At 39.3% G+C, this 23,746-nt stretch overlaps 1 protein-coding gene across 1 annotated transcript; it reads right to left on the reverse strand.

The window, feature by feature from the left end:
• Positions 1 to 14,313: 14,313 nt before the first annotated feature.
• LOC311290351 (extracellular calcium-sensing receptor-like) lies at positions 14,314 to 17,758 on the reverse strand (the record flags this gene model as incomplete). The annotated part of the gene is made up of 6 exons (XM_084408780.1): positions 14,314 to 15,406; positions 15,568 to 15,691; positions 16,056 to 16,283; positions 16,367 to 17,122; positions 17,210 to 17,498; positions 17,622 to 17,758. The coding sequence occupies 6 exons, from the start codon at positions 17,756 to 17,758 to the stop codon at positions 14,493 to 14,495; spliced, it is 2,448 nt and encodes an 815-aa protein (XP_084264906.1). The 3' UTR covers positions 14,314 to 14,492.
• Positions 17,759 to 23,746: the final 5,988 nt, after the last annotated feature.

Genomic DNA, 23,746 nt, shown 5'->3' on the forward strand with positions numbered 1-23,746 from the left:
TATTTTCTGAATTTTCTTCAGCAATCACATCTCTATTGTTAAGTATCATTGTATGTTTCACATATTATATGTTCAGTGTCTTTTTAACATTACAATGAATTTTCAGTGTCCATGTCAATGCAGAATCCATATTAAAATAAACCTCTTTCCACCAAATGCATGTTCACTTACTCTTCATGCTTGTATTTTATACTATTTATCAAAATGAAATGTAAAGACAATGGTAATATTCACCAGCTTTTTTTTAGATACTTAGAATCTTCCATTCACAGTATTTTATCAGTATCATGTTAATACAGTACTGCAAAATCATGCTCAGAACTCATAAAGTGATTAAAGTGTAACTTTTAACCTCGTTTTAAACTGTAAACATTTTTGTATAAACTCATTGAGCAAAAAAAACATTTCCAACAGATGGTGGGAAACTGACATACAGTGAGCTAAACATATCTGTTAACATTACAAGCTCAAAAAAATATCTTCATGTACATATATACACGGGGAAAGTGTGTGTTGAGCTGACTTGATCTCTAGTAATGTCTCTCGACCGTTACTCTGTAGGACTTTGCCCTCTCGTTTCAACTCATTTCAAACTAAATCAAAAACAGACCCTAACGAAGCTCATTTCACTAAAAACAGTTCACTCATATCTCACATACATTTCAGCATAGATAAATGCTACTTCTGAGGTGTTTTTATACAATTACCCACCTGTAAAACAGGAGAGAAACGAGGAGACAGTGTTATCAGTTTCGAGCTCTCTGCAGTAATGAAAAACCCGCGCAACTCACGCAGCTACAGTAACTCGTCACTCTACACTGCCCCTACTGGCCTGGAGCAAACACTACACAATTCACTTTAAGTCAGGAAAATTCACATTAAAAATAAAACAATTGGGATACTTGTTTAAAAAAAAAAAAATACAATCACTTGTTTCAAATAAAAGACAATAATTGTGAATATTCTTAAAACACAAATACAACACTTTTGTGGTCGTCACAACAACATACCGGTAAACAAATCAAAAATATATTTTAATTAAAAAAAAATCTCTGGAAAAAAAACATCTCTCCAAAAAATACATTAATACAAAATTATTACATCGAACAACAAACATAATCTTTAAAAAACAATTTAAATGTCACAACATACTGGTAAATAAATCAAAAATATATTTTTATATATATTATCCCAGTTCAAACCCATGCCCACTTTGCCCATAAATGTACCATGCAGGACCCATATATGTGTTCCCAGTTCAAACCCATGGCCACTTTGCCCATAAATGTACCATGCAGGACCCATATATGTGTTCCCAGTTCAAACCCATGGCCACTTGGCCCATAAAAATTCTATGCAGGACCCATATATGTGTTCCCAGATCAAACCCATGCCCACTCGGCCCATAAATAAACCATGCAGGACCCATATATGTGTTCCCAGATCAAACCCATGCCCACTTGGCCCATAAATAAACCATGCAGGACCCATATATGTGTTCCCAGTTCAAACCCATGCCCACTTGGCTCATAAAAATTATATGCAGGACCCATATATGCATTCCCAGTTCAAACCCATGCCCACTTGGCCCATGCCTGTCCCTTATGGGGCCCATGTAATCAGCTCATATGGGCTTCCTATGTGGGACTCGTACTACAAAACCTACATGGGACCCACTGATTTCACCCAGCCAAAGCCCATGCCCACACAGTACCCATGGAACCCGTAGTTAACCCATCTGGGTCCCACGTGTCATTGCTGGCTGGGTATGGACCAGTGAGGTAAGGATGGACTAAATCGGGAAAGGCCTATGAGGTAGTGTCTTCACCCTGGGTTCACCCCCGAAGCCTGTTGCGTCAGTTCCTCCCAGGGCACCCCACTTGTCCGTGTCCTATTCTGTCCCTGTGTTGTGTACACACTGTACAGTGTGTGAGAAAATTGGCACATTTCCATTCTCCAGTGAAATATCAGTCTTAATAAACATCATTAACAGAGGATGGTGTCTGATGGTAGTGCTAACATTTAAGGCTGTGAGTATACTGAATGTCCCCCAAACAAAGGCTGTGACAGTCACTTTCCTTTTGTTCTATTAAACAAAAATAAGTCTTTCATCTTTGTTGTGAGTTACTGGGGAAATTAAGCACTCACAGCCTAAATGGTTAACACTGTATCAAGTTGCCCCACGAGTTTAACGAGGAGGGGAGGGGCTGCTTCAGAATATCAAGCAGGCTAATCAGAAGCTGAGTAACCTTATTTACATGTCTTAAGTTATTTTTGTTTTTTCTACATTCTTTTCCAAAATGTCCATGCTTGCCACAGTAAGAACAACTGGCATCTCTAGGACTTTTGCGTTTCTTTGGCTTCTCTGAGTTGACCATAACAGAAACTGCAGCAATTCTTACTCTCTCTTTGACATCAGAATCTCTTTCCCAAATAGCTAAACTGTCCAAGTTGTCTTGCAGAGTTCTCGTACACCATGTGATGTTTAAGTAAGGCAACGCCTTTCTGTGTTCTGGCAAAAGACAATGAAACCATGTGCGAACCAAAGGACCATTATGACCTAACACCTTTTCTGGAGTGTCGGCAATTCCGCTGTAAACGGCAGCGATCTGACAGAATCGTTCTGTGTACTCACAAACAGTCTCACCCTTCTTCTGTACACAATTGGTTATTTTTGACCAGTCCACGTTCGGTCCAACAATGTTCTTTAAAATTTTCAGAACTTCCTCTCTCAATTCATCTTTACTGGCTTGTTGCAGTTCAGAATTGTTTACAGCACTTTCAAAATCATTGAATTCTGACTCAGTCAAGATCTGTGATATTAGCTGAGTGACTTCAGCTAGAGTCATATCATAGAGCCGCATCTTTTTGGACAACTCTCTCCTAAACTCAGAAAAATTTCTTTGCACTGATGGCAAACTTTCAGCAATTCTCTCAATATCTTTAGGAACTAAAGATGTTTTGACTGCTTGTGGCTGCAATATGGGGTTTGCAAATGGAACTGTATCAACACCTTTTCCCTGAGCCCTTTGTCTAGCTACGCACACTTCAACTGCATTTACATCTGTATTGACATCTGCATTGACATTGTCCTCTATACTATCAAAAGACTGTAAATCAGGATAGCTTTCATCTGACTGTTGGTCTTCTAAATCACATTTGGTTGAGGCTTTGTTATGGCCCACGTTTGTCTTGAGACAGGACACCTGAGTCTGCAATTGTTTGATCTGATCTTTCAACTTATCAATACAACGAGCTTGTTCTTGTACAATGGATAAGCTAAATTCTCTGTGACAGAAGATAATGCCTTTGACATTTTTCTTGCGAATACTTTCTCCTAGTACCTTCTTACAATCTTCAATTGACCATACTTTGTCTACATCAATGTCAAATTTCTTTGTTAAATTCAATCTGACTTTCTCAGTCACGATTGTGTCCATGTGCTCTGATAACAAAGACTTAAACTCATTGTCTGTCCATGTTGTGGGAATCAGCCTAGCATTCCTTCTAACCATTTTGTGACTTCCTTTGTTACTTAACAATCACAAAACACTAAAACTTCTCTACTGTCTTACAAAACAGAGGGTACAATCTTATTAGCACATGACGCTAACTCTTCTCTAGCTTACAGAGGATAGGTCTTCTCTTAGCAAGAGGATACACACAATATTAACATGTAACTGTTAAACTTCCCTGCCAACAACAGAGGGTAAATTTCATCTCTAAAAGCAAACTTTAGAGGCTTATCTTTAGTTAACCAAACTCTACAGCTGTTTGTTAACTACTTCTCTGAACGGCTCAGAGGAAAAACACATTTGTACTGGTCTGCATTGGTTCTTTGAAATGGAGTGAAACTCACCAAGTCTTTCGTTTGTAGAGAAAGATTCCGTCTGGAAAAAATTTCAAAGTTTTCAATCTGGATTCAGAAGATTCAGTCTGGAACTTAGTCAGGCTTTGTTGAGATCTTTGAGTTAAGTTTCCTTTTTCTCCATCCGGGTCACGGCACCATCTGTTGTAAAGTTTTTCTTTCTTCAAAGCAGACCAGGAGACGTTGGGATCACGTTCAAACAGAAGAGTTTCTTTATTTGAGCGCGGCTGCGGTTTCGTCCAACATAATCTAACTCTAATACAGTATGCATTGTAGTTATATACATTCCAAGGGGGAGGGATTACATAGAGGTGGAGACCCTGAACAAAGCATGCAAATGAAGTAGGAACACACCCTACTCTGAGTCCAATTGAATCAGCATAACTATTCACATGCTGATACTGGCCAGGAACTCCAATTCCAATAGCCATCCCAGACCCATTAAAGACAAAAGGTGAAAGTCAATCAACCTAACGATTCAACGTCTGGGCTCCGAAAGGTGAGAATCAAGTGATCTGACTTATTTAAAACACAATAGAGAAAACAGGTCTGGCAGGAAAGGAGACTCTTGCTGGAGACTCAATAAATCAGTATGTAAACTTTATCAGTTTATATACTATTGCAGTGGAAAAACTAAATTAAACATTTAATAAATATGTAATACAACAATAGTAAATAATGATTCAAAACAGAAAGATATATGAAGCTTACAGACTCAAACCAATGCAACAGCAGCAGCAGCAACGAGGCAGACAGGAGCAATTGATTAATCAATCATGCAATCGATCATGTGTGTGTGTGTGTGTGTGTGTGTGTGTGTGTGTGTGTGTGTGTGTGTGTGACAAAAGCTTCCTCATGCTTTTTAACCTCTCTGAACCTGGTGACAACTGTGTTGACGGAGTCGCCAAACAGGCCAGAGGGTGAAACTGGGGAGTCTAGTAGAAAGACGCTGTCTTTTTTTCTTTGATTCCAGTTAAGTTCAGCCACAGGTGCCTCTCCGTCCTAACCAGCACCAACATTGAACGGCCGATTGTACGGGCCGTTTGCTTGGTAGATTTATTTTTGCGAGAGGAACACTCAGAGGTAGGCTGCTCATAGTCCGCAGACCCAAGAGATATATCATCGTCCCCCGCGTGAACCGAAGAAGCACCGGAGCGCGCTTCCGGATCACACGAGGGAACGCATGGATCTGGTGATGCAGCAAACGATAGGGACGGACCCATCTCTTGCTGATCATTCAGATCCATGTGGGAGCCCCACAATGGTAATGTGGGTGCAGTTTGAAAATAATTCAGGCGAGCACGTAGCATTTTCACGTTGAACAGTTCACAATGCTCGCTCTAGCCTTTCTCCAAAGTCAAAGCCGCATACTCCTCCTCCAAACAAACAAAACAGTAATCGCGTGTATCCAGCTCAGACATGGGATGGGAGCATGGAGGAACACAACACTTACTCTGTTGTTGACTCATTTTTTGCTTTTTAAACTCTTTTTAAAGACTTTCAGAGAAAATTTGAATTTCTGCACACTGCCAGTTGAAAACTAACTACTAACAAAGATCTGTAGCAGATATAAAGAGGAAAGAGAAGTTTCTTTGACACACACATGCACAGAGTGGTCTGAAGAAAAAAGACCTGACGATGCACCTGTGGCTCATCTATCGTGTCGCAGGTGCGCGCCGATGACGTCATCGACCGAGGCTATATTACCTCCGGGTCAATTCTATTGACTCGTTACACACTATATTCACAGCTGGTCACGATTAAAGACATTCCCAATGCGCTAAGCAGCGCAGCATCGACTGTAGCTTTTGAAAGGGAACCATAGTACTGAGACTGCTCTCATCAGAGTTAAAAATGATTTGCTCTTATCATCTGATCGTGGTTCTATACCTCTATTAGTGTTACTTGATCTTAATGCTGCATTTGATACCATTAATCACAACATTCTTTTAAATAGACTGTAATTGCATTAGCATGGCTTAAATCATACTTATCTGACCGTTATCAGTTTGTAGCAGTAAATGAAGAAATGTCTTATCGATCACAAGTTCAGTATGGAGTACCACAAGGCTCAGTACAAGGACCGTTGCTGTTCACTCTGTACATGCTACCCTTGGGAGATATCATTAGGAAGCATGGGATTAGTTTTCACTGTTATGCCGATGATACTCAGCTCTATATCTCTTCGCCCCGACGAAACTTGCCAATTTTAGAAATTAACGGAATGCATAGCTGATATAAAAAATTGGATGACTAGTAATTTCCTATTACTTAATAAAAAAAAAAAAAAAAAGTTTCTAATGATTGGACCAAAAACCTCTGCACGTACTGTAATGGTTCACGATTAATACCGTTCCCAATGATCTTAAAACCACCTTCAAAGTTTATAAAGATAATCTCGCGGTAACTAAAGAGCCTATCCTTTAGTCGTGCCCTTAAGGAGTTAGACGATCAGTCTATACAAGTTAATATTCTACTATAAAAATAATAGAGATATCACAAGTATTATAAGTCTGTCTTTCGAGGTACCCCTTAAACCTTTTTTGCAATATAACATTACCCTGTTACATGCTGCCTCTTTGGCTAGGCTATATGATCAAATCAAAATACATGGTAATTATTCTTTTATTAAAAAGAATGCTCACCCCTCTTGTGTCTTCATAAAGGACTTCCTAGTCCAGGCAGAAGAAAGTACTCAAATGATCCAAGGTCCAGTCCAGATGATTATAGTAAAAGTTTTAACAATCTTTATTTAAATAATCAAATGAAAAGAATACTTGTTACAGAACATAAATGAGTACTAACTAACAGATGTAAAAAATAGCTAAAGCTGGCATGCTTCTTGCATCTAGTAAAAGCTGGCGTACTAGATTGTTGTTTGCAAGGAAGAGCAATAAATCTTCCTTTGTCTTCTTCTTATATAGTCTTGAATTCAGCCGAATTCAGGTCCTGCAGTAAGATTGTTACACACATACATATTTTGCAGCATAGCTCCTAAGCAGACTTTCTTTAACAGTCTCTGATGCTAACTCGCTTCACAAGCTCTAGCAGTTCCGCCTCTGACAGCTCGCAGAGGGCAGGGGATTTCCTGTTCTGTTGCGTTGCCCCAGAAACAGTCATTGCATAGGAAATGTCATTCTGACAAAAAATGCCTGACAGTACTAACCTAGAATAGTGTTTAACAATTGATGGCTGCTCTGTCAAGTCTTTGTCGTCAGTTAGTAACCTGGGTGTGCTATTTGATACCAATCTTTCATTTGAAAGCCACGTTTCTAGCATCTGTAAAACTGCATTCCTCCACCTTAAAATATATCTGAATTACGACATATGCTTTCAATGAAAAATGCGGAACAGTTAGTTCATGCGTTCATGACCTCAAGGCTAGATTATTGTAATGCTCTTATGGGTGGTTGCCCTGCACGCATAGTAAACAAACTACAGCTGGTCCAAAACGCAGCAGCTAGAGTTCTTATCAGAACCAGGAAGTATGACCATATCAGCCCGTTTCTGTCAACACTGCATTGGTTCCCTATTAAACATCGTATAAATTAAAAAATATTGCTGATTACTTACAAAGTACTAAATGGTTTAGCTGCCCAGTACTTGAGTGAGCTCTTAACACATTATTGTCCTTCACATCTATTGCGATCTCAAAACTCAGGCCAGTTGATAATACCTAGAATATCTCAAAATCGACTGCTGGCGGTAGATCCTTTTCCTATTTAGCACCAAAACTTTAGAACAGTCTTCCTAACATTGTCCGGGAAGCAGACACACTTTGTCAGTTCAAAGCTAGATTAAAGACACATCTCTGTGACCTAGCATTCACATAATACATTATAGACTTCTATAATTCAATGTTAGGCTGCATAGATTAGGTCAGCCGGAACCGGGAACACTTCCCATAAATCCTGATGTACTCGTTACATCATAAGAAGAATGGCATCTACGCTAATTTTAGTGTCTTTGTTTATCCCGAGGTTTTCCCGCAGCCTGCCGGATCCAGGCCGTATCCAGATCTGATGAAGGACCTGCGCCTGGACCCGATGACAACGCAGTGCTTAAGTGCCAACTAGTCTCTCCCTATGGAGGATCCCTTTACCACTCTACAGATAAAGCATTGTCGGGAAAATTCGTTTCGCGCACCTACCCCGAAGTGACAAAACAAAATAAAATAAAATTCTGTATCAAAATTTATAAGGAAAGACCAGTACTTTGTTTAGGCTTGGTTTGTAGGGAATTTAAAACCTGCGCACATATATTCAAATGCGCATAACTATAGAACCAATTCTTAATGCGCATGTGTCAGGGACCAATCAAGCTCGGTCCCATCCACCACTCAGCGTTCACTCTCACCTGAGTATTGATCACAAGCACATGTTCCCAATCAGCACAGTCATTATCCAGCACTATAAAACCCATCTCACAACAGCACTCCAGCGTCAAGCCTCGAATAGGACAGACCACTTACCTGCCTGTCTCCTTGTCTTCGTAGCCGTTCCAAGTTCACGAAGAGAAGTATACTTTTCTGAAGATTATTAAACCCTGTGTCTCTGTTGATCTTCTTCCAGATCCGCTAAGTGATTCCCGGTCTGATCTCCCAGCTCCTGTGTATCCTCTGAGACTCTGTTCCCATCCGATTTGCCCGCATCTGTGAGGAAAGAGACCAAGTATTAATGACTTTTGTCCACTACATGACAACGTATTGTTCCGCGGATATTCTCACCTGCTCACCTCCAACGCACTGTGTGATCGTCACCAACTTCGTCACTGTTTCACCTGAATACTCAGGTAATATAGGGATAGGGGTGGTGGTGCAATGGATAAGACACATGCCTTTGGTGTGAGAGACCCGGGTTCGAATCCACTGTGAGACACCAATGTGTCCCTGAGCAAGACACTTAACCCCTAGTTGCTCCAGAGGCGTACGACCTCTGACATATATAGCAATTGTAAGTCGCTTTGGATAAAAGCGTCAGCTAAATTAATAAATGTAAATGTAAATACTCATCTTGCACTTTATTCTTGTAAATAAGTACTGTGTTTGGATTCACTTACCTGGTCTCCAAGTGTGTAGCCTGACAGAAGGCTTGACCTTAATACCGTCATGGATCCAACACAGCCGGAAACCGCTCCAACGCTGAGCACAGCGAGCCACTCCAGCGCTTCCGCAACATCCACTCCTTCGCTGATGTACGTTGCTAACCCAGCCTCTAGACCAGCGCCCTTCTCCGGCAGGGCGGAAGATTGCAATGGTTTTCTGCTTCAATGTTCGCTGGCCCTGGAACAGCAAATACATCAATATTTAACAGAAAGATCCAAGATATCTTTTATTATACAAGAATTATCCGGGCCAGCTCTAAGATGGGCAGAAACCCTCTGGTTCCAGGAAACTCCAGTTACGGAATCTTTACAGAATTTTATAACACATTTTAAAGAAGTGTTCGGCCGGCCAGTGGGAGATTCCTCCGCCAGCGATCAGCTCCTGCAACTTTGACAGGGTAACGAGTATTCGTTGAAATTCAGAAACCTGGCTTCAGCTAGTAGGTGGAATGAGAAAGCACTCATCACAGTGTTTCGAAGGGGGCTGAATCCCACACTCCGTCTACAACAGGCCATTTATGATGACAACATGGGGTTAGAAAAATTAATGCAACAAACCCTACGGGTAGATCAGCGATCCCAAAATTGTTACCGTAACATTCCGAACCAAGTTTCCACTCCTCATCTGAATCTCACTGAACAAGTGGTAACACGCGGGGTGGAGAGGATGCAAGTGGAAACCAGCAGATTATCCCAAGCGGAGAGGAAACGTCGCTATGAACTCAAGCTATGTTTATATTGTGGAAATCCAGGCCATTTTCTATGATTCTGTCCATCTCGTCCGCCTCGCTTGATGGTGAGTTCGATATTAAATACCCCCTCTGTGTCCTCCCCACTCACGATCTCAGTGACATTAATGTCTCCTAGTTTTAACGTTTCAGTCTCTGCCATTATTGATTCTGGGTCTGCAGGAGACTTCATCTCGGGAGAATTATCTTCCAGACTCAAGCTCAAAAGGATCAACACTCCGAAGCCATACTCCATCCACGCAGTAATTCGGCATCATTAACCTGAGATCGACTGGAAAACGGGTAAAATCATCCGCTGGGGTTGTAAGTGCTTCTTCACACGCTTCAGTGATCATCCTCAAATCACAGACGAATTATCTAAATCAGTTCACGTGAATTCTACCTCCATCAATAGTCTCAATGAGAAACTCTCAGTGATCACACCTCCATGTTATTCTTCCTTTGCCGACATATTTAGCCCTGTGGAGGCCTCCAAACTACCTCCACATAGACCCTGGGACTGCGCCATTGAGTTAATGCCGGGTGAATCTGTTCCCAGAGGCCGAATATACTCCTTATCTATTCCAGAACAAGAAGCCATGCAGAAATATGTCCAAGAGGCCCTACAACAGGGGTACATTCGACCTTCTACTTCTCCTGCAGCTGCCAGTTTCTTTTTTGTCCCTAAGAAGGATGGAGGATTAAGGCCTTGTATAGATTACCGAGCCTTAAATAAGATCACGGTTAAGTTCAGCTACCCACTCCCGCTTGTGCCCTCCACTCTAGAACAGCTCAGAGAGGCTACCATATTCACCAAACTGGACTTGAGGAGTGCCTACAACCTGATCAGAATTCGGGAAGGTGATGAGTGGAAAACAGCGTTCATAACACCAGCAGGGCACTACGAGTATCTGGTTATGCCTTATGGGCTGGTAAACGTTCCCTCCGTCTTCCAGAGTTTCATGGATGAGGTGCTTCGAGACTTCTTGAATCGTTTCGCGTACTAGTCTACATCGATGACATACTCATCTTCTCCAAGAATCCCTCCTACCATCAACACCACGTCTCTCTGGTGCTCCAACGACTTTGGGAATTCTCACTGTTCCTCAAGGCGGAGAAGTGCACATTTCATCAAGAGTCTGTCGACTTCCTGGGATATCATCTGAGCAAGAGAGGGGTGGAAATGGATGATAGTAAGATCAATGCAATCACCACATGGCCCATTCCCAAATCTTTGAAGGATTTGCAAAGGTTTCTTGGCTTTGCGAACTTCTATCGTCGATTCATTGATAAGTATAGTATGATGACAGCCCCATTGACCTCCCTCCTGAAAGGAAAGCCTAAGGTCCTCAGTTGGAATCCAGAGGCCGAAGAGACACTCAAAGCCTTGAAGACAGCCTTTACAACTGCCCCGTTGCTCTGTCATCCAAACCCCGATAGAGTATTCATCCTAGAAGTCGATGCGTCGACTACAGGAGTCGGAGCCATACTCTCACAGCACCAAGAAACCTCAACCAAACCCATGCCTTGTGCTTTCTTCTCGAAGAAGTTGTCCTCTGCAGAGAGCAATTATGACATTGGGGATCGAGAACTTTTAGCAGTCAAACTTGCACTTGAGGAGTGGAGACATTGGTTGGAGGGGGCCAGACACCCGTTCGTAGTGTTAACAGACCATAAGAACTTGCAGTATCTGAAGGAAGCAAAGAGATTAAATCCCTGTCAGGCCAGATGGGCCTTGTTCTTTACCTGCTTCCATTTCATGATCTCTTATCGTCCCGGGTCAAGGAACACTAGAGCAGATGCCCTGTCACGTCTTCATTCCCCAGAAGAAATTACGGACGAACCTGAAACCATTCTTCCTGCCAAGATATTTGACAATCCCATTCAATGGGACCTAAATGACCAGCTCCAGGAAGCATCACGACACCTACCTACTCCACCTGAATGTCCTCCGGGGAAGACTTATGTTCCCGAAGCCTTCCGCATAGCTTTAATCTTCTCTGCTCATTCCTCAGTAGGGACTGGCCATCCCGGGACTACTAAGACGTGCGCATCGATCCAGCAGAAGTATTGGTGGCCAGGTATGCACCAAGAGGTTAAAGAGTTCATCCAGGGTTGCCAACTCTGCGCCATGACCAAGGTTCCTCGACACTTACCCTCAGGGAAACTGTTACCACTACCCATTCCACAGCGCCCCTGGTCACACCTCGGAGTAGACTTCATCACCGATCTACCACCCTCTGAAGGGAATACGTGTATCCTCGTTACCATCGATAGGTTCTCTAAAGCCTGCAAACTAATTCCCCTCAAGGGCCTCCCCACAGCTTTTAACACTGCAGAATTACTCTTCGAACACGTATTCCGAAACTTTGGGATCCCGGAGGACACCGTGTCTGATAGAGGACCGCAGTTCATCTCTAGGGTCTGGCGAGCTTTCTTCTCACTCCTGAATGTAACAGTGAGTCTGACATCCGGGTACCATCCACAAACGAATGGACAGATGGAACGCAAGATCCAAGACGTCAGTCGTTTCTTACGTACATTCTGTGTCATGTCAGGGACCAATCAAGCTCGTCCCATCCACCACTCAGCGTTCACTCTCACCTGAGTATTGATCACAAGCACCTGTTCCCAATCAGCACAATCATTATCCAGCACTATAAAACCCATCTCACAACAGCACTCCAGCGTCAAGCCTCGAATAGGACAGACCACTTACCTGCCTGTCTCCTTGTCTTCGTAGCCGTTCCAAGTTCACGAAGAGAAGTATACTTATCTGAAGATTATTAAACCCTGTGTCTCTGTTGATCTTCTTCCAGATCCGCTAAGTGATTCCCGGTCTGATCTCCCAGCTCCTGTGTATCCTCTGAGACTCTGTTCCCATCCGATTTGCCCGCATCTGTGAGGAAAGAGACCAAGTATTAATGACTTTTGTCCACTACATGACAACGTATTGTACCGCGGATTTACTCACCTGCTCACCTCCAACGCACCGTGTGATCGTCACCAACTTCGTCACTGTTTCACCTGAATACTCATCTTGCACTTTATTCTTGTAAATAAACACTGTGTTTGGATTCACTTACCTGGTCTCCGAGTGTGTAGCCTGACAGCATGTGAACGCCATCAGCGTTTTTCACAGGTTCGCGTTTAAAGTCTGTGTAAAGAGAATAGTGTCGTCTTAGCGGCCCCTAATTTAATATCAAATGATCGTTGTGACGGAAGCGAATCAATCAAAACTAACTTTAGCTGGAAAATAACTTTATTAAAGAACCGCTATAAAGCCAAAACAATCTCTGTTACCTTAAATTATACGTTTATCTCTGTAAAGCTGCTTTGAAACAATCTACATTGTTAAAAGCGCTATATAAATGAAGATGACTTGACTTGACTTCGTTCATTGGCTAGAGGAGAACTGGCTCCCTGACTGAGCCTGGTTTCTCCCAAGGTTTTTTTCTCCACTCTGTCACCTGATGGAGGTTTTGTTCCTTGCCACTGTCGCCTTTTTCTCCTTTGTCGCCTTTTCACCCTTGTTGCCATTGGCTTGGCTTGCTTAGTTGGGGACATTCAATTTAACGTTTCATTTAATATTCAACAATAATATTGATCTGCCTGCATTGACACCATTATACAAGAACTGAACTGAGCTGGACGATGACATCACAGTTTTCTCCAGAGTGGCTATATATACATAAATTAACTAAATTAATAACTTTTTTATTGAAGTTACTTAAGCTGGACTGTGAAGCTATTTTCTTCTGGAAACAAACTTTTTTGCATTATTTTCCTGTTACCTCTGTAAAGCTGCTTTGAAACAATCTGTATTGTAAAAAGCGCTATATAAATAAATGTTAATTGACAGATGAGGAAGACGGGTAATATCCAACATGAAGGTTTATTAATAAGAGATCCAACAACAAAGCAAACAGAGAGCAACACACACTTAACATTGACGACAGCGGACACTGAACTCAAACAGAACTGAACATATTTACATTAATGATGGTGACTGATGAGTGCAGCTGAATGTAATTAGTGTCCGTGACAACAAATGAGTGACGAAGGCAGTTGATGACAAAACATACGAGTCCAAACTAACGTGAATGTGACATTACCTGGTTAACACTACCATGATAATAGATTTTCTAAATCCCATAGCACATAGCTCACAACATTAATAAAACTGCAAGTGTGGCAACAGCAACTATACTTCAAAAACAGTTTTCTTGAATAAGCACTACCTTGCAAGCTGGATGGCCACTGTTCTGTAGAATTTCATTTCAAATCCTAATCAAACCTGCCTGTCTGTAATTTTCTAGTTATCCTTAAGATCTTGATTAGCTACTTCAGGAGTGTCGGATTTGGTTGGAGTCAAACTATGCAGAACAGTGGCCCTCCAGGAGCAGGACTTAAGAACTTTGATTTGCAGCATCAATAAGAAACTTTTCTGGCAGTTACAATTAGCAGAGCTGACAAGTACAGATAACAAATTAATATTACATATTATAATCAGCAATGGATCCTGTTCAAAATGACATGAAAGAATGCGTATGGTTAAATTGACGTAACATCACCACACTGACATGTAAACATGAGGCTAGGATTCTTTATGAATGCATCACCGTCATATTTTTTTTAATTTTTTTTTTATTTTGATACTTGTTATAATTTACATAAATGCATAAGTGTATTTATTATTGAAATTGAAAATTACTTTTGTAAATTTCATGCATCAGAAACTTTTTTCTTTAAATAATAATAAAGGACACTGTTAATATACACTTTATTTTATCTCAAAATGATTTAGGTGGATTCTTTCCCATCAGATGTTGCTTTGTGTTTTGTTCAGGCTTAAACAGGATGATATAACATTTAGGTCCAAATATGCAAAACAGTAAACCAAAGCTTGAGGCTAAAATAGCAAATATCTCCACAGCTACAGTAAATTTTCCAGGAGAACTGACATAAGCTGGAATGAATGTGATCCAAACAGCACAGAATATGAGCATACTGAATGTGATGAATTTGGCTTCATTAAAGTTATCAGGTAGTGAGCGAGCCAGAAAGGCCAGCAAGAAGCACAAGACAGCCAGTAGACCAATATAACCCAGTACAGCAGAGAAACCTATAGTGGAACCCAGACTGCACTCAAGAATGATCTTTTCATGATAATATTTCATATTTTTGTAGGAAACAGGAGGAGATATTGTTATCCAAAGCACACAGATAATAACCTGTATAAGTGTAAAAGCAAGAACACTGAGTTGTTGTTGTGCAGGCCCAAACCATTTAATGATATTTCTTCCTGGATGTGTAGCCTTAAAGGCCATTAACACCACTATTGTTTTTCCCAGAACACAGGAGATACAGAGGACAAAAGTGATCCCAAACGCTGTGTGACGCAACATACAGGACCACTCAGTGGGGCGACCAATAAAAGTAAGTGAACAGAGGAAACACAGTGTCAATGAGAAGAGCAGCAGGAAGCTCAGCTCGGAGTTGTTGGCTTTTACTATGGGGGTGATCTTCTTGCTGTAAAACAGGATGGCCACCAGCACAGTTAATCCTACTCCAAACAGTGAGAAAAACACTAGCACTACACCCATAACTTCAGTGAATGACAGAAACTCTATAGCCTTTAAAACACATTTATCTTTTTCAGCATTAGACCAGTATTCCCCTGGACACTGCTTGCAGTTATTTGAATCTGGAAAGGAAGTTGTGTTTACTATAGTTAGAGACAAAGGAGAAAATTACTTCATTGATAAAGTCTCTTGATAAGAACCTGCATCCTTAACAGTAGAAGGAAAATACAAAAAAAACAGCTAACCAATTTTCTTTGAAGCTTTGAGATGGGCTGAAGATTACCTGTCTCATTACTGATTTCTCCTTCTGCACATGGAATACAGTCATAACAGCAGACAGGTCTTCCTTTCTGTGCAGCCTTCCTAGTGCCTGGACGACAGCTCACACTGCACACAGACCTTGGCTTCTACAAAGTAAAATAAAATTATACATGGTATTACATGGTCTATGTGATATGATGACGATAAATCTATCAGTATTATAGAGAACAGAATATTGTATCTTTGATGTGTAAAATTAAGCAAAAATGGAATGACAGCTATCGCATTGAGAAACCACTGGAAAAACTGAAACTGTTTTTTTGCTCTTGACATTATGTTAGCTTCTAACCAGTTCTAAATCAACTAGAGGTTATACCGTTTATAAATGCAAATGGTATTAATATAAAATGTTTTATTTCCTGAATTTTCTGAGGGGCAGAGCTTTGAGGAGTACATACAGTATAATATAAAATTATAAAAATAATGATTAATACAACACAAGCTATTTACCTTCAGCTTTCCTCCAGCCCAGATTATGTTTTCAGTGTTGAGCACAAAGCGCTGATCAGGGGGCAGTGAGGCATCATAGTATCCCACTGGTTTAAATTGGACTGATCCATCTGAGTCTTGCTGCCAGTTCACGACTTCATACTGTGCTACAACTGCTCCAGTTCTGTCAAACCACACACTATCTCCTGTCTTTATGGTGAAATTTATCTTTTTCAGAGCCTCAACTACCTATTGAAAAAAAAAGACAATTCAGAGACATTCTGATGTTACCAAAGAGATAAATATTTTTTTTTATTTATTTTTTTATTTACCTGCTGTGGTTGTATTGTCAGACCTTTTTCACAATCTCCTTGTTTCGTGCACTGTAGCAGACTGTGTAATGAGTAGGCCACGGCATAAACTGCTTTGTATACATTGCTTGAATATCTTTGTTCAGTCACATCTTCATTGTAATTTTTCAGTGCAATCAGATCCTGATATCCGCTACAATTTAATGCATATTGAGAAGAATTCTCCTCAGTCTGTGAGCATGGGAATGCTGTGTTCCAGAATTTCTTTAAAACATAATCTGCAAACCCTTCAATATAAATTTTTCTCACTGCAAACCCCAGTGACCCTCCCAGAACTTGAAAACTGTTTGGAGTCATCAAACTTTTTGCAGTTATCCAAGCCTCCACTCCAATCAATTGGAAGTCTGTAATGTTCTCAATACTTAGCTGATCAAACAGATTGCCCATCTCAACTTGAGAAAGAAATGCCACAATTACTTTTGCAGTGCCTTTTTTTATTATCTGTACCACCTTTTGGAGTTTTTCAGGCTCTGTTCGATAGAATTTCACAGAGTACTCCACACAAATCCCCTCCTCCTGGGCTGTTTTCAGAAATATGGCTATTCCATTGTTTCCATAGTCATTGTCACTGTTCACAGCTCCCACCCAAGACCAGCCAAAGTGCTTGACTATGTATGCAAGTGCTGTGCTCTGGTGGTAATCACTAGCAATAGTCCTGAAGAATGATGGGTAATTATTCCTATTACTAAGGCATTCACATGTGGCTGAAGGACTTATCTGAAAAGAAAGCACAGGAAACAAATAAACAGTTCATAATCAGTATAGTATCACTATGGTCAGACTTGTACTATTATTGCTTCTTACCACTGGAATTTTAAAAGGTCCTGTAGTTCTGGACAGAATCACTGTGGCTGAAGACTCTGTTTCACCTATGATAGCATGTATAGGAGACTGTCCATTGCATATGTCAACTACTGCAAACTCTGGACCATTCATCAATGCCATAGTTGCACTCATGGAAGACAGTCTTGAACCACAGGTATCATATATTCTGTAGCCAATAGAAACATTTGGGAGCAAATTTTCACTTGTGTTAATCTCCTCTATGGCAAAGATCATTGTTTGAGCCATCCGGAAATCTATTAGATTCACACTGTGAAAACATTTAAGTTTTGCATGAGTAAACAAAGTTAAATACATATTTATACATGCTACAATTTAATTTAGAAAACAAATATGTTTTTATCAAATGCATTATCTTCCCAATGTAACAAACCTAGAGCAAAGCAGACGTTGAGGTTTTTGTGTAAAGTCAAATGACGGTAATGTTTCTTTACTGTGGATTGCAAAAAGTGTTCCAATAGTTACATCTCCATCTTTAGACAGCAGCGGGTATTTTGAGTCTACCATCATATGACAAATGTTCTTTTTTGCCTTTGTATGAAGGCAATAATAAAATAGGTGTACGCAAAAAAAGATGAGAATCCTACTGATTGATCTCAGATGCATCTTCCAAATGCCAATGACCTGATACACCATTTGAACTTTTGTATATCACATCATTAATATGCGTCATTTAGGAAAAATGATCCCACAGGACATGAGCTATAAAGAATAGGTGAAAAAAGATTGCAATCTTTGAAAAATAATTTGTTGTCCGTTCTACAGATACAGGAATATACAGGAAATTTAAATCTCTTTCATGCCATTATAAGCCCTTCAAAAAATAATTGAAACTGATATCTAAAACATCTATTTATGAGTGAAGTTAAAAAATATAAACACTAGAAATTCTGGGAAAATTCGTAGAAATTGAGGACCATTTCTATCACAGTTATAGAATACATGTAAGATATTGTCAAGTGTATTTTAACTGTGAGGTGCCCACACTTGAAAAGGACCAGACTTGGGATTTCACTCAGAATAATATTTATTTGATCAGTTAATGTAGCAATGTAGTAGGATCAGATGTAACAGGTGAAAAACCTTTAACCCTCATGTGGTGTTCATGTCATTTTTGACTGGAGAAGATTTTCTTTTTCCTGAAAATACTAGTTAATGTTATCGCATTGAACTGAAACTTAGTGACTTTGTTCACAGAGACTATAACAACTTGTCCAAATTTTTTTTTTTTTTTTTTTTACTTTTTTTGTTGTTGTTTTTTTCACCTTGTTACACCTATGGTGTTCCCGGTCAAAAATGACAGGCCTACACAAAATAGCTTATAAATCCCTCGTTATGCTATATTATCCCCAAAAATTGGATTCAATCTTTTTATCAACTTGTTTTCTTTCAATTAGGACTGGTTTTGTATTCAATTTTCAAACAGTTTAATTGTAGGAGTCATTTATCCGAGCTTATGCACCTCAGTTTTTGAGTGAAAAAAGCATTATTTGTTAATAATTTTTGGCAATATTGAGAAAAATATGAAAATAAATTGCACTGTTGATCACACTAGTCTACTTTAATGTTTAACCAGGAAATTTCTTTTGAAATGCTTTTATTTTGTACAAAATGACACAGTCACACTTGTGGTGTTCCCGGTCAAAAATGACGAGCCTACACAAAATAGCTTATAAATCACTTGTTATGCTATATTATCACCCAATATTGGATTCAATCTTTTTGTCAACTTGTTCTCTTTCAATTAGGACTGGTTTTATATTTCTATTTGCATCTGATTAATCGTAGGCCTCATTTATTTGAGAGTAGGCATCTAATTTTTTTTGTAAAAAAAACATTATTTTTGAATAATTTTGGAAATTTTAAATAAAATCTGAAGAAAATTGGCACTGTTGATCACACTAGTCTACTTTAATTTTTCACCAGGAATTTTGTTTTGAAAAACTTTTATTTTGTACAATATGGCACAGAGTTACACTTGTGGTGTTCCACTGGGCCATTGAGGACCATTGTGGGCCATTGTTTCAATGGGCCATTGAAAGTGAATGGGAAAGACCAATGCATCCAATGAATGGAACAACACAAAATATGTATCATTTTAAAGCTTAGAATCTCAGCTTTTTAATGCATCTAATCACTTTGATCAACTCCTAACGACTGCTGAGTTATCACTCTAAAACTGAGTGTACCCCCTGCAAGCGCCACCTAGCTGCGAAATAAATAATCATTATATTTTTCAAAACTATTACCTTGATCAACTTAAAATAGGTGTCATTTGAAAGCTTAGAGTCTGAAATCTACAATGAATGTAGCCAATTTGATAAACTCCTAAGTAGTGCCGAGTTATTTGCTGATAATTAGAAGAAAAAAAAATCATAATTTATAAACTACTTTTTTGTATTACATTCAGCAATATGTCAAATACATCATACAGCTCAGATAGTCCTGTGTCATATGTCATTTGAAAGGTCTTATAAGAAATTATGGTCTGTTCCCAATAACTTCCACTCCAATATATATATCAAAATGTTCCTTCACTTAACAGAGCTTAATTATCATATAGAGACAATTACATCCAATCTCAGTAATATGTAAATAGTATCACAGAGGGCAACCAACAACCATCTTGATTACAGGGACTTCAAATAGCTTGTCACCTTAAACATTTGACCGTTCTGTTTTAACAGAAGATCACAGATGTGACCACTACAGATAGATCTTATCACCTAAAACATTTGACCATTTGGTTTTAACAGAAGATCCACTTCAGATAGATTTTATCACCTTAGCCTTTTGCTGTTCTGATCTCACAGAACATCAAAGATGTGGGCACAGAGGAAAGATCCTCAATTTACATTTAAGACAGAGTTTCAGCCTCATGTTGAGAGGGAAGACAAATCTATTATTCTTAAATTACACTTAAAAACAGAGCTTCATTTACATGTTGAAGGGAAAGACGATGTGCTTAATTTACATGTAGAGGGGGAAGACAAACGGAATAGAGGATAAATATTTGAGCTGAGATGATGAGATTCATTCTGTATGACTCCGCTGAATCCGAAGTGCTGTCTGTACTTTGTTACTACTTTGCTGTAATAAACTTAATTTTTGAGATCTTCGACGTCCACATCATTTTTTCTTACATTGGCGAGCCAGACCCAGTCGACGGATTTACAACAAAAAAAAAGGGAAAAGGTAAGAAAAAGCTGTTTTCTTTCATTTATGCTGTTTTTGTCAAGGAATTCCTCGTTTTAAAAAAATCTAGAAAAGAAAAAAAATTAAGGACAGAAGAGATCGAATTTGGTTTATTCAGTATTAGCAGGAGGAGTTTTAAGCCTATTCCGTACAATTTTGTTTAAAATTCTAACGTAACTGAATAAGCCCGAAGTAGTGTGGTGGCAGAGTTGTATTGGAATTGTTGTTTCTAAAGTAATTGAAACAAAGTGCTTAATTGTAAAGTTTTTAAAGTAACTGAAACTTGGTGTTGGTCTGTTATAATTCTGTTAAGATTCTAAAGTAATTGAATCAACCCGAAGTAGTGTGGTGGCAGAGTTATATTATATTGGTTGTTTCTAAAGTAACTGAAACAAATGTATGAAGTTGTAATAATTCTGAGGAAATTCTAAAGTAAGTGAATAGACCCGACGCAGTGTGGTCACAGAATTATTTCACAACTATTGTGCGTTAAAGTGCAGGCTAGTGAGTCTGACGCGCCGTGACTCTGTGAAGTTTAAAACAAAGAACCCGAAGCAGTGTGGTTTTGCCCGACGTACTGTGGCATTGTTTTAAAATTCATAAAATATTGTTTGAACCCGAAGTACTGATAAGCAAGCTGTTTTAAGAAAATAACATAAAACCCGACGTAGTGTGGTTGTGTCCGAAGTACTGTGACAGTGTTAATTTTTTTTTATATATTGTTTATGACCGAAGTACTGATAAGCAAGCTGTTTTAAGAAAATAACATAAAAACCCGACGTAGTGCGGTTGTGTCCGACGTACTGTGACAGTGTTATTTTTATTTTATTTTGTCTCCTAAACGATTTTGTGTCAAATTTAAGATCCTAAGGACTGTGACATTGATTAAGTTTAGAAGGTTCGCTCAGTGTGCTGGTTGTGTTCATTTGCATATAATCTGTGAATAAATTGACTAACGAATATCTTAAAACATCTAGATAACGCATAGTCATTTAAATCAGACGTTGTGAATACACAAGTTACTGTAAAGCCAGATAAAACTTTAAAATGGAAGAAATGATTGTTAAATACATCGCTAAACACGGTTCTCAGGGATTGTTTGATGGAATAGAAAATATTGTTGATAAACCATATGAGTGGGCTATCTCCAAGTTTGAAAATTATCCCAAAATGCCTAGGAACAAAAAAGGAAAGGTAGCAAATGCGCTTCAAGCTGTTTTTGCTTCCTACAAAGTAACCAGGAAGAGAGTAGAGGAATTGGAGACTGAAAATGAGCGACTCGGGGTAATTTCACAAAACAATTACCAGGCTACTGAAATGATATACAAAGAAGAAAAAGTCAGGATGCAAAATGAGATTGCGCTTCTTAGAACTAACAATAGTATGCTCAGATCTTCTGTGGAATCATTGTTTAAGGATTTGGAAGAAGCTAAGACAGCTTGTCAGTTCATTATAAAAAATGGCAAAACTCAGAAAAATACAAGTAAGACATTAGGTGTCACTTTTTGTAATCAAGCTTCAGAGATGCCAGATTTGAAGGAAGACAGTGCTGAGGGTTGGGAACAAGATTCTGAGTCATTAATTAGCCAATACTCTGACTGTACAGTTAGGTTTCCAATGGCACCAGTTCATGCTACTACAACTATGCGTGATACTGAAGAAGGGGAAGAACCAATAACTTCTACTATAGTCAGAGGTTTTAATCCAAATGAATTAGAAGCTGTGATCAAGAATATTGGAAAATTTGATTCTGCCAAACACGACCCATTAGATTTTCTGAAAAACTTGGAGGAATATGCTGAAGTTTACAATTTTACGTGTATTGCTAAGAATGTGTTTGCCTGACACTTTGTCTGGAGCATTAACTCAGAAAGTGAAGAACAGAACTGCTACTAAGTCAGAGAGGAAACAGGCACTGCTGGATGTCCTAGGTGTGATGTCAGTTAATTGGGATAGGATATCTGAGATGCAAATGAGAAAAGGGGAACATCCAGCAGCATTCTCAGAACGATTACTGGAGACATTTAAGATTTTCAGTGGCAATCCTGATATTACTCAGAATGATATCAGTTTCAAGACTGCTTTGATTAGCAAATGTGACTCATCCACCCGTTCTGCTGTGACGATGTTTGTGACACCTCTGTCTGAATATGATGACATAATTGCTAAAATGACACAGTTCTACAACAATAATGCTAATGAAAAAAAATCTCATCCTGTGTCAGTAATAAATGTTAGAAAACCATATCAGAACAGTGATCGAGAGGTCTACTGGAAAAAAGAAGACCACAATACAGGGGATATAGTGGAGAGACCACCTCCTTATAACCCTGATAACCTCCCAGTATGTTACTCATGTGGCAAAGAGGGACACATTTCCAGAATGTGCAAATCTACATTCAAAAGAACAGGTCCAAAAATTGATTTAAATCAATTAAAGACCACAGTAGACAGATTGAGTAAGGAGAACGAGGAACTTCGTTCCAATTTGGATAAGCAGAGATCTGAAGCCAAGTGTTCCTCAGCATAGGGATCACAGGCCTCCATAACACATGTAGCACCACTGTCAAGAGATAATCATGGTAGACCAATTGTAAATATTGCTGTTGGAGGTCGATGCAATGATTGGTTAGTAGATTCTGGTGCTTCATTAACAATTCTTCATTCAGAAAATTTCTCACAGAACAGTAAAAAGACAATAACATTGGAGGGTTTTGATGGAACAATATCTCTAGCATCACAAACAGATAATATGTCATTTCAAATTGGGAAAGATAAATTCAAAGACAAAGCATGGCTCAGCAGAACAGGTGATAGTCGTAGTATCCTAGGTTCAGATATTATGACTAAGCGTGGATATATTATTGACTATGGCAACAATTGTATTTGGCGTAATCCTCAGAGTGAAGATAAAGTTGTGGAGATTTCTGATGTACATGCTGTACATACAATAAAAAAATCAGAGGAATATGATTTAGATACATTGTTATCAGTGGAAGATTCAGAATTGTCAGAAATATTGAGAAAAAGCAGAGGTGTTTTTGCTCAATCAAAACATGACTGTGGCAGAGTTGATACTAGTGTAATGGAAGTGAAGATTCAGGGTCGTGACCCACCCTCTCTCAGACAGTATAATTATCCAGATGAGGCGAATCCCTGTATACAGCATACAGTGGATTCTCTATTAGAACAGGGTGTTATTAGACCATGCTTTTCTCCATCATTAGCCCCAATTTGGCCTGTTCGCAAACCAGACAATTCTTGGAGATTATGCATAGATTACAGGGAGCTAAACAAATGTAC

This window comes from Rutilus rutilus (assembly GCF_951802725.1).
Source record: "Rutilus rutilus genome assembly, chromosome: 5".
Taxonomy (NCBI): Eukaryota; Metazoa; Chordata; class Actinopteri; order Cypriniformes; family Leuciscidae; genus Rutilus; species Rutilus rutilus.